The sequence below is a fragment of the Rhododendron vialii genome, chromosome 10a (assembly GCF_030253575.1).
Source record: "Rhododendron vialii isolate Sample 1 chromosome 10a, ASM3025357v1".
Classification (NCBI taxonomy): Eukaryota; Viridiplantae; Streptophyta; class Magnoliopsida; order Ericales; family Ericaceae; genus Rhododendron; species Rhododendron vialii.
In genome coordinates, this window is record NC_080566.1 from 7,208,221 (window position 1) to 7,218,695 (window position 10,475).

The window sequence follows — 10,475 nt, forward strand, 5'->3', positions numbered from 1 at the left end:
GCAGCAGCTTCAGTTCTGGAAGTCAGGTTACCTGACCCCATGTGTGAACTACTGAACACCATTGCCCCGAAAAGAACTTAGTTTTCCACACGAAGAAATTTTTTTTGATAAGAAAAGTAAATATATTAGAAACGAGGCATTAAGGGAATGCCGCCGCCTGTAAACAAAAAGGCCACCATCACAAAAAAGGCCCTATACAACGCTCCTATTTGACAAAAAAAAGCTCAAACCAATCTAAGAACTGATCAATAGCGGGATTACAATCTCCCTTGTCCCACTATACAAGCTACTAACCACAAAGCTTTTGATTCTAAACAAAGGCTTTTCAATCCCTTCAAAACATCTCGAATTCCTTTCACGCCAAACAGTCCACATCAAACAAAGATGGATCATGGCCCATACACGCTTCCTTCTCTTGCCCACTCTAGCTCCGTTCCAAGCAATTAAGAGTTCCATAACATTCCTTGACATGGCCCATTTTAAACCAAACCAAGAAAAGACCACGGACCAAAGTTCCCAAGCTATTGGGCAATGCAAGAGAAGATGATCCACTGTCTCCGCAACCCTTTTACACATGCAACACCTATTAACAATAATTCTCCGCCTCCGAATCAAATTATCGATAGTAAGAATCTTGCCTTGAGCCGCGCACCAAACAAAAAAACTCACTTTCAGTGCGGCCGCTGTCTTTCAAATCGCTTTCCAAGGGAACGAAACATTTCCACCTCCACCTAATGTTTGATAAAAAGATTTCACTTGAAAGCATCCAAATTTAGACAATTTCCAACGCAACTCATCCTCCCATTCTCCTATTCCTTGCATACCATACACTTTAGCAAAAAGAGCCAATAGAGCCTCTTCCTTTTCCTCCCCATCTCGAACTTGCCTTCTCAAGCGAATGTCCCAAACTATAACCCCCTCATTAAAAGAAAGATAATCGGCAATAGATGTATCCCTATCGCATGCCAGAAGGTAAATATTGGGGAAAGCATCCCGTAAGCTCACTTCCCCGCACCACACGTCATTCCAAAATGGCACCTTTCTCCTGTCACCAACCGCCAAGTGTGACCTATAAAGGTGTCCCACCCATTCATGATACCCCTCCATAGCGCCACCCCATATGGAAGCCTCACATTACAAGTAGACCACCCTCCCCTCCCACACCCATATTTTGTTGTAATCACCTTCCTCCACCATCTTTCTCTTTTGCAAGCAAATCTCCAAAGCCATTCCCCCAACAAAGCTTGATTGAATAACTTTAACCTTCTCACTCCCAACCCTCCTTTTCCAATGGAGGTACACACCGTATCCCAATCAACTAGGTGATACTTGAACTCTTCCCCCACACCTCCCCAAAGAAAATCTATTTGCAACTTCTCCAACCGCTTAACAACTGAAACCGGAATGACAAACAAACAAATAAAATATGTAGGCAAGCTGGAGAGCATATGATTTATAAGAGTCAATCTACCACCTTTAGGAATGTATTGACGCTTCCATCCCGCCAATCTCTTCTCAAATCTTTCCACCACCAAATCCCAAGCTGCCTTTGATTTGAACGAGGAACCCAACGGTAATCCTAAGTACGAAGTAGGAAACGACATCACCTTACAACCCAAAATTTGAGCAAGAGAGTAGATATCATCCACCGCCCCCACCGGGATCATCTCCGACTTTCCCAAGTTTACTTTAAGGCTGGACACCGCCTCGAAGCATAGCATTACTTACCGAAGATATCCCACCTGAGTCAGATCCGCATTGCAAAACAGAAGAGTGTCATCCGCATATAGAATGTGAGAAACCATCAATCGTGCGCCATCCACCCTGCCCACCTTGAAACCCTCTAAAAATCCACCTTGTACTGCTTTCTGAATCATACAACTGAGCACCTCCATGACCACAATAAAAAGAAGAGAAGGGGATCCCCCGGCATAATCCTCTAGAAGTCTGAAAGAAACCGGCTAGAATTCCATTCACCAAGACAGACATTCTAACAGATGAAATGCAAGCTTTAATCCATTTCCTCCAAAGCCCATTCGTTCCAACATATAAATCAAGAAGTCTCAATTTACATGGTCGTACGCCTTTTCAATGTCCAGCTTACACGCGATACCTGGAGTACCACTCTTCAATCTCGAATCCACACATTCGTTAGCAACCAAAACTGCGTCAAGAATTTGTCTGCCTTGAACAAAAGCATTTTGGGACTCTGAAACAACTTTTCCCACTACATTCTTCATACGAAAAGCCAACACTTTAGCTTGTTGGCTTTAGCCAATAGCTTATAGGCTCCCCCTAGTAAACTGATAGGTCAAAAGTCTCGAATATCTTCTGCTCCCTCCTTCTTTGGGATCAGCGCAACAAATGAAGCATTCAAACTCTTTTCAAATTCGCCATGCTCCCATAAATAATTGAACATACCCATCATTTTCTCCTTTACCACCCCCCAACAATGTTGAAAAAAGGCCATCGACATACCATCAAGGCCAGGTGCCTTGTCTCCATTCATCGACTTTAGCGCAGATACCACTTCCGCCTCATCGAACGGCCTCTCTAACCAAGAAACCGCCTCCCCCGTAAGAGTACCAAACTGTAAATCGTCAACTAGAGGGCGGTTCACCCCCTCCTCCCGAAATAAACCGGCATAAAAATTAGCAATTCCACTTTTGATATCTTCATCCCTTTCCAAAATACAGTCGCCGATTTTAATCTTACCGATGAAATTATTCCTTCGATTACAATTGGCCATCCTATGAAAGAAACAAGTATTCCTTTCCCCCTCTCATAACCAAAGATTTCTGGATTTTTGCCGCCAACTTATTTCTTCGAACTTTGCTATTTTTCCAAACTCTTCTTTGGCAATTTCTCTCAAAGCCTTTTCATCCTCTTGTAGTGCACGACCTTGTTCCTCTATGTCCCTGCGGCGAATTTCATCAATAACCTTAGCCTTTTGGAACTCCAATCTTTCAAAAACTTCGGAATTCCACTTGTCCAAATCCACTTTCAGCAATTTAAGCTTCTTGGCCAAAATGAAGCTCAGCTTTCCCCTCACCTATGAAGCACGGATACTCTATTTTGGCCTCCGTATCACGTACCGTACACGTATCGGATATGGATAAGCTCGGATACGTATCCGATACGTTTTTTTAGAGTATCCGGTTTTCTATTTTATTTTTTGGTATTCGGATACGTTTCGGATACGCTGGGATACGTTTTGGATACACTCAGGGTAAATATGTTATTTCTTAAAACATATGGGTTAAAGTGCAATTAGGGCTATATATATGTTTCTTCTAGCCTATCGATCAGAATTAGAAATGATGAAACGAAGAAAAGTCTGGAAGAAAGAAGGTGATTTCCTCTCATCTATCTCTGACCTGCTCGTCTCTCTCTCTCGTCTCTCTCGCCTCTCGTCTCTCTTGCTGTGTGAATATACTATATACAGTATATATATATATATATATATATATATATATATATATATACATATATATATATATATATATATATTACATATATATCTCGTCTCTCTCTCTCTCTCTCTCTCTCTCTCTCTCGTTAGTCATATCTCTTTCTCTCTAAGACTGAAACGCTCATATATTATATATATATATATATATATATATACACTCTATTTTTTTTAACGATCAGTCTGAGACTTTTCAAAATTATATTTATATAATATATATAATATATAATATATTTTTAATTTAATTTTATATTCAACGTATCCCCTAACGTATAGTATCCTACTTTTTGGAAAAATCACGTATCCATGTATCCGTATCTCGTATCCGTGCTTCTTAGCCCCTCACTAAATAACTACTCCACCACTCACCCACCCTTTCCACGAAACCCTCGGAAGATAACCACATATTCTCAAATCTGAACGGAGTACTTCCTTGCCAAATCCCTCCACTGTCTAGTAAAATGGGCATATGATCCGAAATAGGCCTTGGGAGAGAACTGCGCAACATTCAGAAAATGCTCCTCCCAAGTGGTTGAGAACAAAAACCGATCAATACGGGACATACACCTATTCTCCTGAGCGCCAAACCAAGTAAAACTACTCCCAATAAGCGGAGGATCTACAAGCTCCAAGTCGTTTATAAAATCTGAGAATCGCCTCATATCACGGGAGATCGAAAGACACCCAAATCTCTCATACAAAAATCAAACAGCATTAAAATCCCCTCCAACACACCATGGGGCATCCCATCTAAAAGCCATCGCCGAGAGCTCCTCCCAAAAATCCCTCCTCTGACAGCTGTCAACCGGGCCGTACACACCCGTGAACACCCACACAAATCCATCGACTACATTTTTAAACAAACACGACAACGAAAATAAACCATACTCAACCTCTACTCTTTCAACCACTCTACTATCCCACATCACCAACACCCCCCCAGCAGTCCCTACCGCTTCCAAGTGAATCCAGTCTACCCACCGGCACCCCCATAGATCTTTCACACTATCCTTCGAAGCCTCCTTTAATTTCGTTTATTGTAAGCAAACCACATCCGCCTTCCACTCTCTCAAAAGCAATTTTACTATCCCCTTTTTCTCCCTCGCGTTCAATCCTCCCACATTCCAACTGAGAATTTTAATCTTCATCAAAAGATAAAGGATTAACCCCTTCCACCCCTATGCAACCCTTCTCCCTCTCCTTTTTCGGACTATCATAATTAATGGAACACTCCAATCTCTTCAACTCCCTAGCCCCCGAATTGGCCTTACTCCCGCCCTTCTTTGTTTCCTTCACTACTCCTTTCCTCCACCTCTCCTCAATATCCAAGAACAAGCGCATAGTTCTATCTTAAAAACCGTCGTAAGAGACCCCCAAAAATTTGCTGAAACCATTAATTCTCTTCACAACCCATCTTGAGACTTCATCCTGAGACATCCCAACCATTAACTTATCTTCATCGATCCCCATTCCAATTGGCTCGCAAAGATCATTGCACACTATCTGCCCATCTTCTATCACCTCCTCCACCCAACCCAAGTTATTGAACGATTCATCCCTCTAATTATCCCACACCGAGAAACCCCCGACAGTCATCCCTGAGAACGGCACCCAACTCCATACCCCTCGAGCTCCACAATCCTTCCTTTGAGTCAACCGAACAGCCCCTACTCGCCCTACCCGTCCCCGTCCCCACCCCCAAACCCTCCACCGAGGCTGAACTCTACTGCCTCAAAACATCCTGAGAAGAACAATCACGAGACAAATTCTTCACCACCCTCCCCTCGTTCCAAACCTCACCCATCTTTTTCAAATCCTTCCCCGACGCCCCTTCATCAACTATACCAAGGCCGCCTTCCTCAAAAAAAAAAAAAAAAAAAGAGGGAGAAGAAGGAATAAGACGGTTAGGAATCATACACACCTCGCTAGCATCCTCGATCGCGGGAGAGCTCAGTCCCAAATCGTTTGTCTCCGACAATTGAGAGCGAGAGAGTTCCAACAGGGCCAGGACTAATTCCAGCACTCCGTTCTTCCCCTTTCTTCTGAGACGGTGATGCCCCACTGAAAGTTGGACCCCCACCCGAATCCCCTACACTGACCCATCTTTTATTTTTGATCTCCACCAGTTTGGACCGAACTGGCCGTTTAAATAAATAGGCCCACTTTACATCAGAAGCACTCCTGTTGTATTCGTGATGGGCTGGGTTGGGCCTCACCCAATTAGATTTATTCTTGTGCCGGCCCATTACTCTCCCAGGCCTACCACTATTATGAGATTCAAATTTTGAAAAACCTTTGTCACCGTAGGACCCCTTGCCCCAACCCCCACGCGCTCTCCACGAGATGCCTCCACGCGTCTTCTCGAAGCTGTGAACCACCAGTTCACGACCACCACAACCACCGGAACCAAAAGTCACGACCCCGCCACCACCCTTCTCGACGTTCAAAGCAGGTTGAAACACCACCAATGGGCCCCTCTCAACCCACAATGGCAGGTCGAAAACCCAACCTCCCATCACTACCTTCACCTTGGCCGGAACCATCTCCAGTGCAACTCGGACGGCAATTCTGGCCCAACGCAGATTATCCCGTTGCCTCGTTCTGTCATCTACCCTAACGAATCCACCATAGAAGTCTCCTATCTCTTTAAACACTTCAGAATCCCACAAGTGCTGAGGCAGACCTAAAATCCTTACCCACACCACCGACAGAACCTTCCCCTTTTTAACAACCCCCAACCGGCGACCACCACTCTAGATGAAACCTCCTTTTTGCGAAGCTCCATCTACTCTTCATTACCCTCTGAGCTTCCTCCACTGACGGTAAAGTGAACAAAAAATCGACCCCAGCCAAATCGAAGACCTGAACACCAGTTGTTACCTTCCAAGATATCTGAGCGGCTGAGCCCACCTTTGCACCTCCATAGCTGATGGTAGCTCAGCAACCCCCTCCTCCAATCTACCCACCAAACACCTTCCCAGGAAATGAGTAGTGTGCTGTGTAGACTCCGCCCTCACCTCCACATCACACCCCCTTCGCTTTCTCGCCTTCTCCACCACCTCTACAGTATTCGCCGGCCAATCGCCAATGTTCGCTACATCAACAAAGGATCTACCATCGATGTGACCTCCCAATCTCTTCCATCCACAAAACCCCAGAATTTCCTTAAGATATCCACCCATCTGCCAGATCCAGATAGCTCTGGCAAACACACAGACCTGATCCGGCCGCCATCCCTTACCTCCAATCTCAGGTAAAAACCGCCGACGAAAGGTACACGATTCACCTGTATTCTTCTAACAAAACCCCCATAGCTCCGAGAAAACCCCTTTTCATACCCCAACGACGAGTCTTCCAAAATTAAACACACCCATTGCGTATCAACATCTTTCACCCAGATCTCTCTACGAACCCCTGCTCCACGTTCCATAAGCCTGAACCTGAGCTGTTCTCCTTCACCTTCGTCCGCCAACTCCAGCGATTTCGACCCTAGCTGGACCAGGGTTTTCCGCCTCCTATCCATTTTGTATGACTAATTATTGACACCCCCACACATGGGTTAATTCATAGTCCAAGCTGCAAGGAGATGGTTTCAAGGCTTCTTGCATGGAAGTTGTAGCTCCAGATGCATAAAAAGCTGAAATCTCTATGAAGTACTTCAAGAAAGAAAATCAATACTCTCTCTATCTCTCACTACCCAAATCCGATCGACGAACCCTCCACACGTAGAATACTACCCACGTAACTAGTATGGGGGTCACAAAATGGAAGAGCAGAAAGTGAAACAAAAAACACGCAAGCACATCCACAAAAGACAACTCCACGGGATTAGTTGGAAGACTAGAACACATAATTAATGAGATTAATAGAGAACTTGCTAGCAGACAAAAAAAAGCTGGAAAAAAACATGAAGGGATGGTCTAAGAACACTCCGACATGGTGATGAGACAGTTGCAGAGAAGGACAAGGCCCGACAAGGTTACAAGAATCAAATAATGGCTTCAACAATAGCAACATAGACTTTCCTACAATCCAACGTTCTAAGGAGTATCTAATTGAAAAAGAAAACCTAGACACCTGCAAATTTTCACAACCATGCCAATCATTTCTGAAATTCATCTCCACTTTACAGATTGTCAACCCCCACAATTATCATATAATAATAACCACAATGCATGAGTTAGGGGCCAACTGTCACTGAGGACGTGGAAATGAAAGAACTTTTAGATGCTTGTAGAGAGCATCTACAATAGATATATAAATTTAAGATTAATCTAGCAAATATTACAAAGTTACTTTCAGAAATGTAACAAACTACTAACTTCCTAATAACAAAACATGCAAGAAGACCATATGCCAAAAGAAAACTTTCCGGATGTATGACCACAACGACGAGCACAATTAGGTACAAACAACTTGGGGAAAGCACTAAGCAGTAAAAGTAAAACCAAACTAATCGACAAATTGTGCTCTCTTGCATCGACTCCAGCTGGTATAAGGCCTGTAAGATGGTAATTATATTCATCTTCATTTATTTTTTTATAAGTGGTAATTATATACATCTTTAAGCAAATGGAAACTTTACAAAAACTAATTTCGATTTTCATGACGAGCTACGTCCTATAAGAAAGGATCCAATAGCTTCAGAACTAGTCTATGTTTAGAGTAACCGACTAATCTTACTTCAAAGTTGATTTATGTAAGCAGGATTTTACAACAAAAGGAACAAAACCATGATTGAAAAGTATTGAGAGATCTCTCAGGAACCCTGAAATCTCCCAACAATCTAGATTTAAATTCCGTGACACACAGCTCGCCCTGGGTCTACTATGAGTGCAACTCTACACAAAACCGAGACAGTTTTTGTTTGCAGAAGCACGAAACCAATGTCTAGAATTCACCTCCACCTTACACTGTCAATCTGCAATTCTCTTCACCAATACAAGAAAACTAACGCCATAGTATGACTTTTTACGTGCTCATAGTGATCTTTTGCATATCTAAAGCTCGATATAAAAAATACAAGTCTAACAAGCTTGGACCCCACAGCTTGGCGATATCAGGTCGCAAACCCCAATTTGACACAAACCAAAACTATTAACTTCACTACTAACGGTGACAAGCCAGGCCATACTAAACATTAATTGAGATCAAGATCATATGCTCGGATATAGGATCACAACAAGTGAATCCCATGGCATGGACTTAGACGCATTGAGCCAAACTGCTGTTGTGAACCATGTTACTTAATAATAATGCATTATGATTTAAACGCAATACCTTAACAAGTAGATTTATTGTGCTTAAAAAACAACAAAACTGCTGACCTGTTCCTCCCCTTCTATCAGGCCTTCTTGTGCCATTTTCGCGACAGTTCTTGCTTAATTTCAACCCTTACCAAATTATCTGCCAGAAATGATACTTTCCTCTCCAAGTATGCCTTTGGGTCTCTGGGAATGAAACATCAATAGTTATTTTCATCTCAATAACACAGCTAGTGATTTGTTCGAAATCTGGCAAAAAAATAAAATAAAAGAGAAAGAGAGAGACAGAAATGAAGCAAGGACCTGAATTAACTAAGGAAATTCTTCGGTGGGAACAACAGAACATGAATCTCAATGCATCTACTCTACGGCCCAAAGCATTACATGCTAACACTAGGAAATAACCAAGTGGAAAGCATTACATGATACCACTAGGATATAACCAAGTGGTGCATCTTTGTCGGTGTTCTAAATGTCGGCCAAGGCGGGCCTCCCAGCCGTCCCAACTATACCCCTGGGCGTTTGAATTGGCGGTCTGGGAGTCTTGGCGTACTTTGGCGGCAGACTTGGCGGCCTTTGCTGGCCAAAATGTGTTGTATTAAAATCAAAAGGGCTTAATATGTAATTTTACAAAAGCCTATATATACAATTACAGATTTAGTCCAGTCTTCAGTTCGTCTTCCAATCCAGATCAAAGATTGCCCTAGCCCCTAACCCAATTAACTCCAGGCGAGAACTGGTGTTTGATTGTCGTCACCGGTCTGTCTCGCCGGTATGCATATGGTTCTCTCTAGTCTCCCACCATTTAAATAGACTACCGATTGGAAAAAACAACTTGGAACAGAACCCCATAAGTTTGTCACTTTGTCGAATATACTATAGTAAGTTTACTAAGTTGTCTACTGTGTGAGTGTGACTGTGTCGTATTATATTATCCATAGAAGTATAGAACTAGGGAAAGCATATACATTATATAGAGCACTCATGTTTTTTTAGTAGTTTTCTACTTTTATGCACAGAACCATAGCTTTGCATATATGTTTAATAAAATTATATGTTTAAAATATTATATGACTGTGTTTTGTATTTATTTATGGACTGAAATGTTTTGTCGTTTTAATGTCTTGATCTTTCATTGTTTTTTATGTCTAGGCTCTCTAGGGCTATTGTAAATGGCTCAAAGTCAAAAAATTTCTGCAGCGGCTTCCTATGCAACCACTGATAATTCAGCAGCCCCCCTTAAAAGGCAATCAAATGATGTTGGATGGGATTATGGAATGTTAGTGGATCCTTCGAATCTTGATAAAGTGAAATGCATTTTGTGTGGGCATCAAACGAGTGGAGGGATTAGTAGGATGAAAAGACACATATAGCTCAAATTAGGGGATGTTGCCCCCTTGCCCTAAAGCAACCACGGAAGATTAAACCAAGTGTAAAGCGGCAATTGAAGAGGGAAAAAAGAAGAAGATTGACAAGAAGAAAGCGGCAATTGAAATTAGGGAGGAAGTGGCTATCTTAAAAGAAGAAGTTGAAGTTTTAGGGTCAAGAAAGAGGCCCAATACTCTAGGTCCCATAGATAAATATGTATCGGTTATCAATCACGAGAAGAAGACGCGACAACAAAACATAAATGATGCACTTTGGAAGCAAAGAGGTGAACAAGTGGATCGATACTTGGCTCCATGGGTGTATGAAGCCGGTATCCCATTTCATGCTATTGACAATGATAGCTTTAAACAATT

At 42.5% G+C, this 10,475-nt stretch overlaps 1 protein-coding gene across 1 annotated transcript; it reads right to left on the bottom strand.

The window, feature by feature from the left end:
- Positions 1–1,724: 1,724 nt before the first annotated feature.
- Positions 1,725–2,240, bottom strand: LOC131302825 (uncharacterized). Its single transcript, XM_058329619.1, has 2 exons — positions 2,073–2,240; positions 1,725–1,961 (listed from the first exon to the last, which is right to left on the bottom strand). The coding sequence occupies exons 1-2, from the start codon at positions 2,238–2,240 to the stop codon at positions 1,725–1,727; spliced, it is 405 nt and encodes a 134-aa protein (XP_058185602.1).
- Positions 2,241–10,475: the final 8,235 nt, after the last annotated feature.

What these genes read in the sequence shown, in the direction of transcription:
- LOC131302825 (XM_058329619.1), bottom strand. Translation starts at nt 2,240, where the DNA reads ATGAAGAATGTAGTGGGAAAAGTTGTTTCAGAGTCCCAAAATGCTTTT. An exon ending in TTGAAAAGGCGTACGACCAT is followed by an intron (nt 1,962 to 2,072) that starts GTAAATTGAGAC and finishes ATGGAATTCTAG; the next exon opens with CCGGTTTCTTTCAGACTTCT.